Raw genomic sequence first — 19,997 nt, 5'->3', positions numbered from 1 at the left:
CTGAGTTTTCCCTAAGAAGTCTGTAGAATCTACATCTTGACCCCTGTGTGATAAGGCGTGGGATGATGGCCCACCGCCCATGAAACTCTGCCTCTCTCTCCCTCAAGGAAGCCCTGAGCAAGCCTCACACCACTTCCCTGGAAAACCGTCAACCACGGGAACCAGGTAAAATGTGTGAGAGTCAAATAAAAACAAGAGTTGAGCTTCTCTCTTACAGGATTTGATGCCAGGAACAGTCCATAAAGCTGACCCTGGACTCAGCATCCCTGGTCCCTGAACACAATCTGCTGGCACAGGGCAGCAGTGGGATGCAAATCCCTCACAGAAGCCGCTTTCCTCCCTCCGCAGAGGCTCGGGCTCCACCTCAGCTTTGACGCAGGGCTTGAACTTTTAAGGACCCACAGTTACCACCTGAGGCTGGCAGACATCTGGCATCACCGTCCCCATCGCTGCTGTGCACCCCAACTCCAGGTGGGATGCGGGAGGTAAGCCTAGCTCTTAGCATCCTTCCTCCTCTGCATTAATGGGGGAGGGGCGGGTAATATATATTTAAAATAAAAGTTCACATAACACAATTCTGGATTTCATTTTTCTTCAAACCGGCCATCTGTGCACAATTATTCTTTTTGTACCTACTGGGAAAGTTGAAAATAAAGCCTAGGACACAATTACCTACCCCCAAATGCTCCCAGAGTCAAGACTAAACCAGAATTTCCTGCCGCCTACTTCTTTGCCTTCCACTCTGATACCCTTGTACCAAGAAATGTACGATAAACTTCAAGTGGGTGGAGAGGCCCCAGGGTCCCACAGGTTGGCCAGCTGCCCTGGACTTGCCTGCAGACCCACACCCCTGCCCCGCCCAAGACCATCATTCAGAAGGTGGGAGCTGGGGCAGGGAGTCAGCCTCCCAGGTGACTGCAATAAACTGCCTGTTTTCTGCAGGAAAGAACCAACAGATGGTAAAACAGAGCCTGGCCGTCCGCGTGCTGGCCACACCTGTGCAAGTTTCAAGGGCAGTGACAGTCGCAAGCTGAACTGGCTTTCCTCGGGTAGCTGCCGGGCTGTGCGAGGGCCATGGCCTCGGTTGCCCGGACGCCGGCTGGCTGCGGTCCGGGCAGGGGGGCTGGGGGAAGGTGCCTAGGCTAAGGCACGTGGTCAGAGCCATCATGCTCCCCCAGGCCCACAGGACAAGGGGAAGCCCCCAGCCAGGAACCACCCCTGTAGTCATGTCTGCCTGAGAAGCACTGTGCTCCCCACATTGGAAACAGCCAGGGGGCTCGCCCCCAGGCCGCGGGCAAGGGTCCCAAAGGAAAAATGGGGAGTGGGGAGGGGGACAGGATGCACGCAAAAATAAAAACAATCACTCACATGTGCCTTTGAGAAGCAAGAAAGGTCCCGGTGCCATCATTCCACTAGGCTCAGTGCCCGAGCCCCTGGCCCCAGCCCCACAGCTCAGCCAGAGCAGTCAGGCCGGGAGTAGCCAGGCTGGGAGCAGGGTCGGAATGGCCCACCCCAAACACAGGTGTTCCAGGCACAACGAGGGAAGGGCTGCCCCCCAGCATCCAGCTGCTCCCTCCTCGGCACTCAGAGCCCTCCTTGCTGAGACCACTCACTGGGCGTCTGATTGCACACGGCCTCGAAGTAGATCCTTCTCAATTATTTGTCTATTGATACTGAGCTTCCCACTGGCTTCCATCCTATCTCCTGGATTATAAAAACAGCTGTCACCACTCCCATAGTTCCCAAGAGACCCTCGCTCAATAAATTGCAAATGAAATAAATGTTTAAGGAACGGAACAATTCAAAAGCTCTCATGTGGCAAAAACAATCCCTAACTTTGGAATCAAATGTGACTGAACCAGTTACATATACGTGTGTATGCTTGCACCTACACACACACACGCACACACACTCTTCCACCTAAATACACACCAGCAAGGGGGTGGGGCATGTCAGCCACTTAAAAGTCCACTATATTTGGTGTTAAATAGTGAACAACAAATAATATGGCAAACCTATTCCATCTAAATCCCCAGAGAGTATTTTTATTGTAAAGTAATTTATCCCCTTAAAATAAGCAAATATCTCCTTTAGGAACTGTAGACACTCTAAGTAAAACACAAAAAACAGTATAAGCACAGCTTTCAAAGTATGACAAAAGCCAGATGCTTTTTTGAAAAAGGTCATCCAACATCCAAACCAAACACACCCTAATTTTCAGCTGCTGTTCAGATGAAAGCATCTTTGTTGTCCGCTTGTGAGTGATAATAATACTGTAATCAGTTTTACATTTCATACCCACCTCAATGTGAGGTGCTTCCAAACAAAGGCCAGAATCCTCAGGGCCACCACAGGAGCAAAAACAATCCACACTCAAATGACAGGGAAACTATTTATGTGGCAACATGTGATTTCTTATTTATAGAGCTCTGTTAATTATTTTGCATATAAGCAGTGTTGAACCAGGCCTGCAGAGTTTGAGTACACACGGGCTGGGTGGAGTAATTGGTGGGGCAGAGAAAGGTCAGCCAAACCCCATAAAAAACAACTAAAATTTCCACAGACAGTCCACCAAACAGGTGATATTTAGGCAACTGAAAGTTCATTTAGAGGTGTAGAGCTGTCTTGCTCAAAAAAAAAAAGTCCTTTCCACAGGTTATCAAAAATTCACAGCAGTCAGGACCCCACCACACACACACATCCACCATATATTGAGGGTCTGTGGGTGAAAGACAACAAAATAGAAGAAGGATGGAGAGAGAAGAAAGAAAAGAACGTGGGTGAAAGGGATGACCAGTAGGGACTCAGAATTGAGAACAACGTGAAAAACGGGAATTAAATATACGACTGTATGGTTATCATCTCAGAGAAACCAAGAGTTAGTCTAAGTTACAAGTAACAATGTTATCCCTCCGAGCCTACAGCCCATCTTCTGGATCGGATCCATATTATGAAGAAAACAAAAAATAGTTCGCAATGCAGTGAAATGATTCAGCCATAGATAACCAAATTAATTATAATCCACTAAAAGTCAAATTGTATCATTTTTAAAGATTGGGCTATTATGCAGTTAACGGGCAGCTTTAGGTTTAAAACAAGCTGGAAATGATCTTGTTTCCCTTAATTCTATCAGCATGGGCCCAGCTAGGCCAAGACTGATGGCTTTCACAGCTAACAGAACAGGTGCGATCATAAATACATGAAAATGATCTGGAGACAGAATAATCCATGTTCTCTGTTTAAGCTAGTCATGGGATTTCCAATAAGTGGGTGAAACATTCACACTTCTTACAAGAAAGTCATGGCAAATACATAGTACACAAAACCATCTTTGTTCTGGGATTTATTTATTTAATATAACACAGAAAGTATTCAGGGCTTCCTGATACTAGAACATCTACCTTTATTAATGAGGAGCTACCGGTTTTCTGACCAAGTTGTCAGTGTCCAAAAGCACTATTCAAACAGTCCATCTTATAGCAAAAAGGCATGATACATGCACACACATACAAGTACCATCTTGGACACACTTGTGTTCAAATTTCTGGTGCAAATGGAAATAATCAGGGAACGGGGAGGATGTAAACTAGTGAGAATAAAGATGGATGCTCTAGAAAATTCCTGAGACAATATCCCAGGGTGACCACGTCACACAAAAATCTTATCCACTTTATACATGGTCATTCCTGCCGACATTTACCTGGATTAAGATTTTTTTATTTACATAAAAGAAAGGAGACGTAGATTTGTCCTAACAAGATCCTCTAATCACTAGATTATTTTCACAATTATGAGTAATCACTAAATAGCTTCCATTCAAGGAACAAAAAATAAAATAACAAAAGAAAGCCACAAACCCAACAACTTTATTAAGCATATTATAGTTATGAAAATAAAGGCTCTTTTTTGAGACCACAGGTTCCTAAAATATCCTTCATGGAACTCTGTACCAGTAATGGCTGGTAATTAAGTTAATTGTTACATCAGGTGAAAAAACACATCATTAGGGTATGCGAAAGTAAATACGTAAAAAAGAAAAGTCACCACACATACCATGAAACTTGGTATCTCTTTCAACATTCCATTTCTGACTTGGATTCCTAACTCACTACATGAGGGTGGTGTCCCGTCGGGAGCTGGAAGGGAGGAGGCTGGTGTCAGGAGAGCGTCCGGGGCAAACTGGCCGACTTGCACCCACCACTCAGGCGCGGGACCTCAGGCAAGCTCACTAACGTGCTTCCCTTTTTGTGAGACAAATGTCCTTCAAAAAAGGTAATCTATGTAAGACACCTAACGCAGTGCTTAGCACACATGAACAATCAGTGAGTGGTGGCCTGAGACATGTAAGTGTCCTCCCCCATAAACAGAGATAACAGACTTTGTTCATGCCAAAAAAGACATCAATTTGCAACATCTGATTTAAAAATCCGAGTTATGCACTGTCCGTTCCTACTGACAAGACTCCGGTTCTCTGGGAACCAGAGATGAGGGTGGATCACATCCATTAGACGTGGCCTGCATCCCTGCAAGGCCTGGAGAAGGTCAGACAGGCACTCCACTTGGGATAAAAGCACTCTAAATAAAAGACCTAAGATTGATTGCCTTGTAACTGATTGGTGGTGGCTTAAACATGATCGCCATCATCCTGGCTAGTAATAGGAAGCTTTGAGAGAGGTCACTCTTGCAGAGACACTGAAGAGGTTATTCCTGGAACCTCATGTAGAATATTTTTCCCAGAAACGACACAAGAACTAACAGCATCGTCTCTTGACCAAAACGATTAAGATTTCAGATAAGCCATACCATATCCAGCCTCCTGATTCTAAAGGATGCTGTTCCAGGGCTTCCCTGGTGGCGCAGTGGTTAAAAATCCGCCTGCCAATGCAGGGGACACGGGTTTGAGCCCTGGTCCGGGAAGATCCCACATGCCGCGGGGCAACTAAGCCCATGCGCCACAACTGCTGAGCCTGCACTCTAGAGCCCGCAAGCCACAACTACTGAGCACGCGCACCTAGAGCCCGTGCTCCCCAGCAAGAGAAGCCACCGCAATGAGAAGCCCGCGCACCGCAACAAAGAGTAGCCCCCACTCGCTGCAACTAGAGAAAGCCCGCGCGCAGCAACGAAGACCCAACTCAGCCAAAAAAAAAATTTTTTTTTAATAAATAAAGGATGTTGTTCATCTTCCATGAGAAACAAAAAAATTTCAAACATACAGAAAACAGAGTTGTACAGCGAACACCCATATATTCATCCCCTAGATGACAGATTCGATCTTAAATGTAAAGTTTAGGGGCAGCCAGCTAAGAAAACGTGCAGCATAAGCCTTCACCCATTACAACCACATGCAAGGGAAATTCGTCCGATTTCCTCACTGACTTGGAACAGGCTACTGGGGAGGGCGCTGCCCACTGCTCATGCTCCCGAGAGCACCCAGGACTCCACAGAGCTCCTGCTGCTGATCTCACAGGAGAAGACGGGATCCCCATCATGCTTCAAAAGAAAGCAGCTCGGTGGTTCAGTTCACTCGTGATGGTGAAAATGTGTCGGGAAGCCAAGATTCTAGGGCTCGTGATGAGTTTCTGATCATTTGAAGTCTCCTCATCTATACAGAGAAGCTAATGTCATTTCCCTAGAAAATATTTTCAAAGGACTAAAAAAAGGTCAATATGAAAGCAGCTAAAAGCTATAAGGCACCATGAGATGTATAAGCTTTATTTCATATCTTTGTTTCAAGGAATGCTAGTGTTCTAAATACTGCTCCCCACCCCACATCATCTTTCAAGAATAAGTGAGAGTGATCAAACCTGCCCTATGACCACAATGACACAGTCAGTCCGTGAGCTTTCCATCTGTGGTAGACACCCCCAACAGCAGATGCCCATCACCCGAGGAATGGCAGCCCATCCAAGGAACCCCTGCCCACATTCCTTCCCCAAGGCTTTGCTCCTCTGTATCCACGGGAGACAGAATATTGTACAACACATTCAGAAAGCCTGTTTTACTTAGACACTTTCCATAAAGGGCAGATTTCATCCAGAATCCTATTTGTGTCAAATTCAACAAGTCATGAAGGAAACAGCAAAATCAAGGCTACTTTCTTCCCCGTGTGCCAGGCCAGATCTTCCTAATAACAGGAAAGAAATTCTAAAATACCAACAGGCATTAGAAAATCCTTTACTGGTATGATAGCTAAATAATAATTCGCCACCATCTAAAACAGGGAGGCAGAATTCTACTTCCTTTTCATATTAATTTATGTACAAGTAACAGAAATTCTCAAAATCTGAACTCTGATATCAACAGCAAAATAACCCCAAGTGCTATTTCTCATTTGGCCCAGGTCAATGTTGTGCTTGGTGGGGGAAGCCTAGCCCCACCATTTGCAATAAGACTATATTCACTTGAGCTAAAAGCAAAATGAAACAACAAAACCCACCCAAACACCAAGTCTCAGGTTGACAGAATTTCCCTACAGGACAGGCACTGCAACAGTAACTTGTAAGCATGAGGTACATTATAATGTACCTTAGTAACATTAGTAACAAAGTTTCCACCCTGGCAAGTTGATACACTATTTCCTTGGGTTTAAGTAGGTGGTTGGTTTGGTTATTTTTTTTAAGATTTTTTTTTGATGTGGACCATTTTTAAAGTCTTTATTGAATTTGTTACAACATTGTTTCTGTTTTATGTTTTGGTTTTTTGGCCGTGAGGCATGTGGGATCTTAGCTCCCTGACCAGGGATTCAACCCGCACCCCCTGCATTGGAAGGCTAAGTCTTAACCACTGGACCGCCAGGGAAGTCCCTAAATAGGTGTATTTTAATGACTTAAGTTTAATGGAATTGCACCCTTGCTTAAAGAGCTCCTTAAAGACTACTTTATATTACTAAGTCTCAACAGCCTTCAGGCATCCATCCCGTTCATCAAAATAAGAAAAAACAAAAGATGTTTCGAAGCCCAATGATGCTCACTTAAGCTATCCTGAAGTACAGCTCCACCTTAGTACTTGGTGTTACTCTTAAGTTGTTTTTACACGTAACTGAAGCCATAACTTCTGTGATACCATTAAATACACAGCAGGGGCAGGGGGGGCTTCAAACTATCTCTGGTTTTTACTTTAAAAGAACCAGCTTATGAAAGTCGATAAGAAAAAGATCCCACTCACTCAGAGCTGCCCAGGCTCACACAATCCCACCTGTGTGGCCTGTTGGGTGGCATCCACATGCACTTGTCTCGGGACAGGACACAGGAGCATGACGAGAGGGGTGCCAGCTCAGTCCCTCTCCACACACACTGAGGGCAGGGGGGCACACACCTCCAGGAGGACAATTCCCACAGTCACAGCGGTGGAGCTCTGTATTTCATCCTGGGGGCGTTGTGGTGAGGGGACTGCAGGAGATGGTCAGGCCCCTCCTCCACGAAGCGCTGGAATGACTCTGACTGGAGGTCCACACATGGTCCTGAGATTCGATGATTACAACCTAATAGGACGTCCTTCCCGGACACACCTGGACTTGAATCTGACCTAGGGCACCTTTCCCCAACTTTTCTCTTGAAAAGTAAAGAGGCTGAAAAAAGGGCTTCCAGGAATATTGACACAAAGAGTCCACCAGAAAGGAAGTTTTATCTTTAAAAAAAAAAAAAGGCATTGCAGCTCTGAAGCTATCCTAGCACAGGGTAAGTGCCCAGGTAGCATCTATTAAGAGGTGCACCCTCCAAGCAGAGGAAAGTGAAAGTGCTTTCCCGCACCCGGGCCTGTGCCTCCTCTCCACTGCTTTTCTCCGAAGGCCACTGTAACCCAAATCACCTGGATAAACTGGGGGGCGGGAGGGCAGGGAACTCTGTCCCAGTGACAGCACCTCGGAGGGAAACTGCAGGGCTGGATATTTACGGAGCAGATACTGTGACTCTGACTCGCTGATCCCCACTACCATCCCAAAGGCAGAGTTCTTAACCCTATCTGACAGCCGAGGACATCAAGACTGGGAGAGCCTGGTGGCTTATCCAGGGTGATGCCATGACTGCAGAGCCCTGGATGGGTATTTTGTCAGGTATTGTGACACTGACATAACTGGATGTGCTCTATTTGCAATAAAGCATGTAATCTCCACTTATACTACTTTATTCATAAAGACCCAGAATCTTCTGATAAGGTTAATTAGTAACACAGTTTACATTTCTGTTTTCATTTCAGGTAAACTGGCCAGGAAGCGCTTCCTTAGAGAGCTGGTCAGCTAGACCCACGCAACCTGCATCTTCACGGGGACATGACTCTGGGCTTGGCCAGCAAGGGGACAGGGCTCAATGTGGAGGTTTGTGTTCTTCCCGAGAGTGAAGCGGTCCAGACATGTGGCTCTGCCAACTCGAGGGAGTGGCAGGAACAAAGCCACGAAGGCGGATTAAGACCTGCCGCACGGAAACTGAGATGTGTGGGCCTCTCCCCACCAAAGCTTAACATGTTTTATAAACTCCTGACACATGGCAAGCTGCACTGGTAAGACACATGGTCAGAACATGAGAGACTCGCTTTTTTGGTTCTGGAAGAAAGCTTCTCTGCTCAGCACCGAGTGTCCAGCAGGGAACTGCCTTCCCCCTTGGCCAGAGGCTCAGACCTGAGGCTGGTGGGTGTGAAGCAGCCCACATTGAAGAGGGGACATATTTACATATGAGTTTTTTAACTTCATAATTTTAAAATGTTAGAGTATTCCTCTAATTAAAAAAATAGAAGAATATGTGACTTGACTAACCAGATAATTCAGTAAAAAAAAAAAAAAAATTAATTGTGCATAATTACAAACAAGTATCTAAGGAATTGCTCTCTCTGGTGCCGACAGAACTAGTTTGGATCTGGCCCACAGTCTTCAATCTTTTCATGAGGACACAGAAACAGTTTCCAACTTAATAAGGAAAAAAAAAAAAAAAAAAAGATTTAAAACCGGCAACCCAGAAGAAAAAGATCTATTTAACCCACTATCAATCATAGAATCCCTCAGTCCTCACTATCTTAGGTCATTTTTTCCCTGATTTTTCATACCTATTGCACAAAGCATTTGGTAAAGAACCACCTCAATTTGTGATTCTCAGCACAGGGAGCACATTTCATTCTCCACAATATTCAACAGCAACAAAACTAAAGAGCAACCTCCCCAGTCCCCCACCCCACAAAAGAAGGCTGCTTGTTGTCATGTTGACTTTTACAGCTCAATATCTTAGCCTTTCCCACTTTATCTGTCTTAAGGGCTTATGAACATTAACACCCCATTGGGTCCTGAAGAAAGTGCCATATACGTACAAACCTGACTCCTATGTTCTTACCCCCGCCAGCTGGGATTCTCAATTAGATTCTCCCCTTTGAGAGCGCTATTTATTATCAAGAACAAATGGATGCAACTGCTTCTTTCGAGACGTGACAAGGTTTTGACGCTCTCAGCAGAACAGAGCACTGGCAATGATAGTAGGTAACTTTTGTAGGGCACACAAAAAGATCATGAAAGAAGGAAAATGAACACGGGCAACCTTGAAAGTAGAGGCATACAGATGGAGAGACTGGAGGAAAGGAACAGTAAACAGTGGCTAAAGCCCATCGCATCACCTGAGGTGCCTTCCATGTACCAGGATAAACACTGATGTGCGAAACCAAGCCAATAACTGCAGGCGAGCATCTGCTTTTAGTAAGGTACCTGAGTAATTATGAGAATCTTAATATGACTAGGATTTGAAGTGGTGAGTCAGTCTATATACACGACATCAAAATGAAGATTATCCAATACATTCTCTTTGCAATTCAGAAGAATGCTACAACTTATCCCATAAATCACTGCTTTAAAAAAAAAAAATCAGCTCTAAAAAAAGAGACAACCCATTTGAAAAAGGCTGGGAGGAGGAAGGCAAGAAGTGACTCATAACATCCAACAGCTTGTAGCCTCCAAACCATAACAAGAATATAAAGCCAGTGGGCCCAGAATGAAACAAAATAGAGTCGTTGTTACAGCTGTGACCTCACAACATTCAGCTCTAAGCATGACTACAGCACCGCAAAGATCTTTTGAGCATTGGGATCAACCTTACACATCAGTGCCTTTGATGTGTGCCTTTAATTTCCTGGCTAAATTTGACATCTATATTTATTCATCAAGAAAAGAACATCCAAATTTAACTATTTTCATAACTCTGAAGAACTCTTAAAATTCAAGTCCACACATTTCACATCCCACACATAACAATGCTGCCATTTTGTACATATTTTTAATTCAGATAACAATCTTTTAGATTTATCAAGGCAAGTAGTCCATTTCATTCACCACAATACGTACAGCTACTGGGGGCAGCTTTGAGACGATGTGACAGAGTGAACAGGTTTTGTTAACAATGGTGAGGTCTGATCCCCGGTGGAGCGGCTCAGCTATTATTCCCTGAATCTGCTGACCCCTTCCCTCCTCCCCTCCCAATGACAACAAATTATCAACAAGACTCTAGAAGAAAGCATTTTTTCACACATTTGCTTTCCAGAGTCCACTATTTCCTTTCAATGAGAACATTTGAGTTGCATTAGAGACAGCAGGTCTCCTCTCTCCGACCCTGGAAGGTGGTCCCAGGCTTCAGTTTGGGTGGCCACCTCTGCAGCCACAGGGACCTCCAAGAAAAGCACAGGGGCTGATGGGGACAGAACTCACGTTCTAGAGCTAAGTGTATCTGCTATACTGTGCTGGCAGCCCTGAAAATGCCACACCCCCCCAAATCTACAAACCTTCCAACTGGCCATCTCTTTAAGATTTTACTCTGGTGACAGGATTATGCCAGCTGCATGTGAATTGCTCATCTGCAGTTAAAAAAATTACTGGTTCCTTGATCAACACAAAGAACTGATAGCATGCACCTCCTTCCTTGGGCAGTTTCACACTTACTAGAAAATGTTAAGTTGGACTTGATTACAGAACGTAACTAATAGTTGCAGTAATCCTGTACCTTACAAACTGAGTAACTCCCATAAGCAAGAGTTAGGAAGTTAGTAAGCACACTCACAATTTAAAAGCCACAAAGTAGAAAGCTAACGGACTTCTCTTCTGCAAACACCAGTTTTCACAGGCTACATCACAAGGCAATTTCCCAAAGTCCTACCAAAATAAGAATTCAACCACTCCTGAAACAGTGGGATGATATCGTCTACAGTTGCAAGTCCAGGGTGTGTACAGCCCAGGACACAAGCTGTCAGTTAACACAGAAACTTACTACTGAAGTTCAATCAACAACTGATTTTTTTTTTAATAAGACATGCGTCTGTCTTTATTGAGAAATTTTGTTTCCTCTCTGCTTTGCCAGTGTTTCCATTTAAAGTTTTTCCTTAACCCAAAAAATGTCTATTTACATATTAATGAAACTACTTGGGGGCCCTCTGAAAGCCAAATAGAAAAATGCATGATTCCAAAAGGCAAGAATGAAGGGAAGGGAAGGGAAGGGAAGGGAAGGGAAGGGAAGGGAAGGGAAGGGAAGAAAAAAATGATTTAGGGAAAAGTGTGTGAAGAAAAGAGCCACCGCTACCCCACCTGGCACCCAGCAACCAGCCAGCTCACTGGCTTCCTCTCCATCTCACATTGAGTCCCAAGAATTCACCAGACCGACAACTCCTGGCTCCACACCAAAGACTTTACCCAGACCTGTGGATTGGAGGCCATTACTGCCCATAGGAGGGGCAGCCACCACATCTCCCCACAGAAAGCTCCTGTTCTTTGCTGGCACCAGTTCTGCAGGGAGAGCAGCCCAGTTTTCCCCCAAGAGGGAAGCACTGGGTAGCAACAGACAGTGGAAAGAAAAGAGGAGGCAACCAGCAGGGCAGGAAAGTGAAAATCTGACTTCTGCAGCCAAGAAGTCAATCTGCAACCCTCTACCAAACAGTGACCCATAAAATAAAATAACCTAAGTGTCTGTAGCAGCACCAGCAGACAGTGCAAACCAAAACTGGACCAGCGTCTACTAATCTAGATAAAATATACAACCATTAACAGCTGGCAGGCCATATAGGAACTTTGAAAGAAGAGTCTACTCTTTTTTCAACCTACATTATGTGCTTAAAATGGAATTGTTTTCCCATGCTCCTTTGTAGGAACTGAGCGCTGGAACATCCACACGTTTCCACAGTATGTTCTGATATTTTAATAAAATGATGAAGACTAATTTAAAGAATTCTCTCCACATGAATCCTGATTGAAGATAAAATATGAAAGCAATATGCTTAAATAACTCGGCATTAAAAGCTGTTTTAACTTTTCACTTTGAAAGTGGCTATGTTGGGGGATTTTAAGTTCTAAAATGTAAAGAGGCACAGATTTCTGATCCCTCCATTCTTTGGTTGCTATTAAGCAATACTGGAAAACAAATTGATTCATCTAATTTAAGACAGTAAAACTACTCTACATAGTCACAAGACACAAAATTCCAAATGACCTTAAAGAGAGACCCAATCGACTCAGCATGGACAAAGCAAGTCAAAGATGACACAGCTAAAGCGGGGAGAAGCGGGCTGAGGCTGGGTGGCCAAAGCAACAACCCTCTGACTCTTACTCTTGGGTGATGCAGCCAGGCCTAGCAGAGTTTAGAGAGAGAGAAAAACAATAATGTGATTCCCATATGCAAACACACACCCCTTTCTCTGCCCAGACACTCAATAAGAAACTCATTAAACCGTTTTTAAAAATCTGTAGGGACACAAGGAATTCACAGAGAACTAGGCTGAGCACACCTTGGTCTAAAGTGGTTTGCCATCCCCTGGACAACAGGGACACATTCTAGGAGTGACTGATGGTGACAGGTGAGTGCAATCTAGCAGGTGAGTGTCCACGTCCACAAGCAGCCACTCCCACCAGGGGCCACGCACTGTCCCAGATGTGCCGAAGCAAATGTGAGCCCATCCCAGACTGACGGGGCAGGTGGAGGGCTCCTGGTGAGTTCAGACGGCTTCCCGCTTTGCCAACACAGGTAGGGTACTGACACTTAACATCAGTATAATACAGACATAGCAGAAGTGCTTGTCTGGAGAGAATGCATGAATGATACGGTGTTGTAAATAACACAACTGTGGTGCACAGCTACGGGGGCCTGTAAAGTGAGGGAGAAAAACCCATGTGAACACTGACAAAATCAAAGAACTTGGGCAAATATTTTCCAATGGGCACTTCATCCCTCCAAGCAATCTGTCCACACTGCACACCTTATCCACCAGTGTAGACCTAAGTACTGTTCGCCCAGCTGGGCACTGCACTGAGGTACCAGCAAAGCCCTCATCATCTGCAGCCCTTCAGAACAGTGTCTGCTGAGCACAGAGTCCAGGAAACGGTCTCCTCCTATGGGACAGTTGAGCATTACAGAACCCTGCAGAGCCCCAAATGTGAAACAGAAACATCTCCAGCCTGTGACATCTGAAAAAACACTTCACCCCAGGCCCCCACCTGTACCCCTTCTTCGCCCTGAAAGTGTTAAAAAGGAAACCATACGGTCAACACCAGCTTCTCCCTGCTGATGAAAACTGGCACGAATGAATTTACTTTCTGGCTGCCAGCCCCACAAAACCGTTACACACACACACATACAAGTTCACCACTAAACTGCTCCAAATATAAATTCGAGACAAGCCGGCCTATCCCCACCCCACAGTGTATTAGTGGCCTTCCCAGGGTGAGCTGGGTGAATTCTAAATCTATATTAAACATTCAACATTTCGGAACTTCGGTGGGTTTGTTTTTTTTTTAAGACATAGCAAAATCCGATCTAAAACTTATGACAGCTGAGCACATGATCCCACCATTAAGAGCAAATAAGAAACCGTATATAACACTCCATGAAATCACTGTGGCAAATCTGTCACAAATCCTAAGTATGGGACGATGGGAACGCGGCACAGACCCTGGCCTGAGGGAGGAGGCTTTCCAATTTCACCCAACCTTCGCATCCCAGCGGACGGGAACAATAGTAGTACTATCCCGGTCCAGCCAGGATGCCTCGGACACCAGCGGTCAAACCTCAAGTCCAAAGACAAGTTTCGCATTAGAACGAGGCCCGCGGAGCCTCAGGCCGCGCAACGCGGAACCGCCCCCGGCCCGGCCGCGGTGGGCAGCGCTCGGACGCGCACCAAGGACACGGCCCCGTCCGCCAGGCCGCGCGCGAGGCCGCCCCGGCCCCGCCGCCCGTCCTGCGCCCCGGCTGCGCCCCGGGCCCCGCGGCCCCGTCCTGCGCCCCGGCTGCGCCCCCGGCCCCGCGGCCCCGTCCGGCTCCCCAGGGCCCCGGCGGCGGGGCCGCGGCCGACGACACGCAGCCGCAGGGCGGGGGCCGCGCTCGCACCGCGCCGAGACCCCCGCCCGCCCGCCCGCGCCCTGGCCCCCGTGACAGCGCGGCCAGCTGAGCGCGGGGCCTGTTACCTTCCGACAGCTCCAGCTCCAGCTCGGCCAGCCGGGCCCGCACCTCCAGGGGCAGCGCCATGCCTTCCAGGCTGCGGTCCGCCATGCTCGCGACGCCCCCGCCCCAGCCGGCCTCCCTTTGTTCCAGGCCGCGGTCTCGCCGCTCCTCGCGCCCCGCGGACCCGCACCGAGCGGCGGCAGGCCGGGCGGCGGCGCAGCGCGCTCCTCCCCGGTGCCTCCTCCGCGCGGCCCCGGCACGAAGGCCTCGCGCCCGCGCCCGCGCCCCCGTCCCGCCCGGAGCGCGCCCGCCGCCGCTCCACCGGGCGGCTCCGCGGCGCGCGCGTGACGGCGAAGAGCGCGCACGGGGCGGGGGCGGTGTGGGCACGCGCTCCGGGGCTGGGCCGGGCAGGGACGCGCACCGGGGACGGAGGGCGGGCCGGCGCAGCGCGCGCTCCCGGGGGCGCGGGGCTCGCACACCGGCCCAGCGGGGCCTCCCCCACCCCGGCCCGGCCCGGCCCTCGCCTACCCAGGCCTAAGGCAGAAAAATACCTGCTGGAGCCCTGGCCTCGGCGTTCCGGGTCTTTGCGGGCTGAATTTTTTTTTTTTTTTTAATAAATGCGTTGTGTGTTGGGGGCGGGAGGTGTAAAAGACAGCGTGGGCTGTGGAAAGAGGAGTAGGCTGGAAGTTCCTAATTCGCGTTGATGTAGGACCTGCCAGCCTGGCCCTGAGGCTACAATCAGTGCCTCTCCCTCGCCTCCGTCTCCCCACCGTGAAGGCGGCTAGAGGAGAGATGGGTCACCGAATCTCCACGTTCCCGGTCAGCCCGACCACGCTCGCCCCGATACCCCGGCCCGTCCTCAGCCCGGGGCTCCGTGTCCTCAGCAGGTCTTCCCGCGCCCTCGCCCGAGGGCCCTACGGCTCGTCCTCCGCGCTTCTCTCTTCCGCCCCCACCGCACCGGTGTCACCTCTGGGGGCATCACCGAACCTGGGCCTCCAGTCCTGACCGTTTGGGGAGGCTAGCTCACTCCCTCCGACTGTCCAACTGAATAACGTCACCCAGATGCCCCCAAACCCCGAACTCCACAAACCAGCCCCTCCTCCTGGCTTCTAATAACTTCCACCATTTTCTTAATGATCCAGGCTGGGAAGAGTCCTGGGAGTGTTTGCCTGTCTTCCTCAGTCTTCACGCACCCTCTGCTTCCCTGTCCCCTCAAGGCTCTCGCATGTCATTTTCATTCCAGACCCACTCCTCCCAGTTCAGCCCCTACCGCAGACCTCCTGGTGGCCCCCCCCCACCAACATCCGCTTGACCCTGTGGCGGGAGGGGCCCAAGTTGGCTCCGGAAACACAGTGGCATTTATTCCCCTTTCAAAAATAGGCAATTTAGTACTTCCTGCATTGTCTACTGAATACAAGTCCACCCTCTTAATGGGAGACTCCAGACCCTCCACCACTTGGCCCCTATCTGCAGTCACACCATGCGCGCCCCACAAGCTGGTTCCCGAAGACCTAGTGGCCTTCACCCTGAGTGCCCCCCTTCTCTGCCCACACACTCCCACAGCGTCCCTAACATCAACTCCAGAAAAATCTCTCCTCCCCCTTACTGTGCTCCCACTATCTTATCTACTTGTCTCTGCCCTTATCTCTTTGGCCTTTATCTTTCTCAGTCTGAGTGACAGCTCTGGGGACAAGGACCAAGCCTTCTTCCTCTCTGTTCTTCCCGCTGATAGGACAACAGTGACCACTAGAGAGCTGTGGGCATTTCTTACATAGGTCCCACTGATCTAATACGGATCAATGATGAGCTTGAAACAGGTGAACCCCAAACGCCTCTGCTTTATGGTCTTGGACGTAAAGCCAGTGGACACGGGGGGCCACACCGGTATGGCTCCACCACAGTCTCTCCCCCTTTCAGGATAAACAGACCACTGAGGCAGAGAGCCCTCAAGAGGCTCTGGGGCTACAGGTGAAGGCCTTAGAGAAATAAAATGCAGCAGAACCAGGATTCAAACCCCAGTCTCCAGAGCAAATCTCTGCGCTCGTTTCATTACAGCAAAGTGGGCCTGCGCATTCCACACAACGAGTGTGTCAAGTCAGTCTAGGTCCAGATGGTATCAGAATAAAAGTATGTATTCTGTTTTAATTCATGGGTGGGTCTTGATCATCCATGTCTGATGCTGTAACTGAGGTTGGTTCCAAAGAAAACCACTACGTTACACTAAACACATCGAATGTCTACTTGGATTCCAAGCAGATGCGTCTTCATTTGGGCAGGTCTCTGTATGACTACTAAGTACACTTGGGAGAGTGTTCGTGGCATTTCCAATGCCCTGAGAGACATCTTTATCTGGAAGTCCTGCCACGTCTTCAAAACATGTTATGTCTGAGATCAAACTCCGCTTGCCTCCCACCCTTACTGTGTTCTTACTCGAGAGCAGCCCCCCTTTCTCCTGGTTTCTGTGCTTTGAGCCACGCCCGTTGTCAAGCTTCAGTAACATCCACCCCACAGGCCCACTGCCACTGCCTAATTCAGGCCCTCAGAGCCCCTACCCTGTTTTTCCCCTTCTGATCTTCCTACTGTGGCTGCCATGGGTTACGGTCCCCTTGCTTTACAATCTACAATGGTTCTCTGCCTACAAACCAAAGAACTCCTTGATCTGACACCGAAGGCTTCACAGACACAAAGTTTCCTTCCCTACTTTCTATCCTGCGCTCCCTGCATGCACCTGTGGTCACCTGAGGAGTTCTCACTTGCCTGTGGGGCATCTCCCCTTCTTGTGTCTCTTTTGCTGACGTGTGCCTCTCCTCTTCCTATTCCCCCACCCAAGTCACGGCCACACGTCGGATTTCTCCCATCCAAGTCCAGGGTCAAATGCCACTTCTTCCATGAAGCCTTCCTTCCTAATCTCCCACCTGGAACTACACACCTCTCTTCCCACCTGTTCTTTCTGGGGCTTGTAGTTAACATGTGCATCTTACTGGGCAGCTAGTCCACCTGTGATTCCCCCACTGTGTTGAATGACGTATAAACAGCGCATTGTTTCTCAAAGTACAATCCAGCCTTGGAAAAGGGGAAAGACTATCTCCCTGCATCTCCTTCTGCTCCAGTCCTGGCCAGTCTCAGTGAAAGTGGTGCTTAGTGAAAACCCAGTTATGCTTTGTGTGTTTACATGTATAAAAACCTGGTTCAAGTGGATGTCAAGGTGGGCATAACAATACCCAACAGAGGTTTATTAGAATGAATTGAATACCTGCTAAGGGCTATTTGCTTCCAAAGCTCTCCGAAAGCCCTGAAATTCCATCTTCAGTGCTACACCTGTGAACTATGCTCACTTATCTTCAGAAAGCCACTGTGACATCTCATGACTGCTACTTGGGAAGAGTTAGGCATCATTAGCACTTATCAACACACTAGCATGGTTTAATTTATGAAATAAGCCAGCTTTTACATAACAAGTCCCAGAGGGTCTGAGACATGTACAAAACCTGTAGGTGTCCGGGAGAGAAAGGCTGGAGAGGTAGCCAACCCGAGGCCTGGGGACTGGAGGGACGCTGACACGGGACACGTGAGCTACCTCTGCTCCTCCACGGTTTTGAGTTCCACAGAGTTCCACAGAGGGGCAGGGACAGAACAGTAATTAAGTAATTAACCCCGTGACAGCCAGCACTGGGGGGCCTCTGTCGCTGTCTTGCTTGACTGTCTGCCGTGGGGGATTTGTTACCCCTCTGCCTACCTGCAGTACCTCACCTCTATTTTGTTCTGTCTCACCGAATTCCAAGCAAATTCTGAATGAAAACTTCATTACTCACATGTATTGGGGCTCTAGACTTGAGAAAACCTGGTTGGGGTGGAAGAGGGTAGTAAAGGGGTGCTGGTTAATCAGGTAACTCGCGGGTGATGCCCCGAAGCCTTGTTGCTGATGAGAGTTGATCCTCTCACTCCTAGTCAGATTCCTGCAGAATTTGTTCATGCCGTGCTCTCTCCTATGGATCCCAGTTCCGAGAAATTTTTACCTTTTCCAAAGTGACCAGGAAGAGCTGGTTGTCAAATACTCTGTTCGGATTCTCCGAGCACATCGTAAATCCAGGGAGAGGGGGCTCACACCCCTGTTACGACAGAACCTTCTTAAGCTGGAATTTCCCTACAGAACTATGTCTGGCAATTTATGTTTTAGTTCTGTTTCATTTCGGTCTTACCATATTATCAGGAATTCAGCTTGGGTAGAGTGTTAGGTTTAAAGAAAGAGCAAAAGTGAGTAATGTGACACAGAAAGTTTGGGTTTAATGAATTAGTACTTAGAAAGCAGTGTGAACCCTTGAATGAAACTACTCTATGCATGAAAGAGATCGTTAACATTTTTGTGACTTTTTTTCACATCACTATAGAATTAACTAAACAATGTGTATGTGACTGAATTCGCCGAACCACACGTGTGTTTGCATTTCTGCTATGGCTACTGTCTTCCTCTAGAAGTAAGAGCTATCCAACCTATTCACCTAAGAACAAGTGTACCCACAAAAGAGGAGTAAGAAGTAATCCCACAGAGGGCGTCCCTGGTGGCGCAGTGCTTAAGAATCTGCCTGCCAGTGCAGGGGACATGGGTTCGAGACCTGGTCCACGAAGATCCCACATGCCGCGGAGCAACTAAGCCCATGCGCCACAACCACTGAGCCCGCGCTCTAGAGCCCGTGAGCCACAACTACTGAAGCCCACACTCCTAGAGCCTGTGCTCAGCAACAAGAGAAGCCACCGCAGTGAGAAGCCTGCACACCACAACAAAGAGTAGCCCTGACTCGCCGCAACTAGAGAAAGCCCATGTGCAGCCACAAAGACCCAACGCAGCCAAAAATAAAATAAATAAATTTATATATATAAAAAAAAGAAGTAATCCCACAGAATCCCACGGCAAAATTAATCTAATTTTCCAGACCATTACTGGAAGTGCTGAGAATTCAACTGTGAGTCAAAGGTGTCTTGATTGAAAAACAAGTGTGTGAAATTTATCTTGGACAAATAGTCTGTCTCCTTGTAAATGTAATTACAAATCAATACACAATTATCAATAATGTAATTACTTCTGATCATTTTAGTGAATTCTAATCACTCATGCTAATGGTGATGTGAATAGCACAAAACAACAAATTAGCCAAAAATTACTCCTGTTTGGTCTTAGATTGCACCATATTTTTACAGTATATTTCCTCTGCCAATTATGATTGACTACACTCTGGCTTAATTAAGGTAATGTTAAAATTGTCATTCCCAGAACTCATATCAATTAATGGTTGAGACAAGTGACACATAGGTTTTTTAAAAATATTTTACCAAATATTCTAAGATATAAGACTTTATTGGATGTTAAAACATAAGCTTTTGAAGTAGAAAAGAAGGGAGTGGTTGAGGACTAAAATTTTGCCATCAAAAATCCACAAAGTGGAATAGCATCATAAAAGAAAGTTATAAAATTGACCTCATCCCTTCAAAATGAAAACATATATTGATACATAGAGAGAGAGAGAGTCAGGCACATTCCTGAAGGTCATCTGCTCTGCCAAGAAAAACTCCACCATGAGGTTCATAAGTGGAGTCTAAAAAATTTAATTGTGTAAA

General features: G+C 47.5%; 1 protein-coding gene across 6 annotated transcripts in view; it reads right to left on the bottom strand.

Annotated features, from left to right (window-relative positions):
- DIP2C (disco interacting protein 2 homolog C) overlaps nt 1–14,609 on the bottom strand; it is a 363,587-nt gene extending 348,978 nt beyond the window's left edge. For all 6 annotated transcript variants that reach the window (XM_061179712.1, XM_061179713.1, XM_061179714.1 and 3 more), the window contains exon 1: nt 14,408–14,609. In XM_061179712.1, the coding sequence (XP_061035695.1) occupies nt 14,408–14,492 (85 nt within the window). In that variant the 5' untranslated portion in view covers nt 14,493–14,609. The remainder of the gene's footprint in view (nt 1–14,407) is intronic.
- Nucleotides 14,610–19,997: the final 5,388 nt, after the last annotated feature.

Source organism: Eubalaena glacialis, chromosome 2, assembly GCF_028564815.1.
Source record: "Eubalaena glacialis isolate mEubGla1 chromosome 2, mEubGla1.1.hap2.+ XY, whole genome shotgun sequence".
NCBI classification, from domain to species: Eukaryota; Metazoa; Chordata; class Mammalia; order Artiodactyla; family Balaenidae; genus Eubalaena; species Eubalaena glacialis.
The sequence above is the reverse complement of the archived record's forward strand: the minus strand, read 5'-3'. Positions and strand labels throughout refer to the sequence as shown.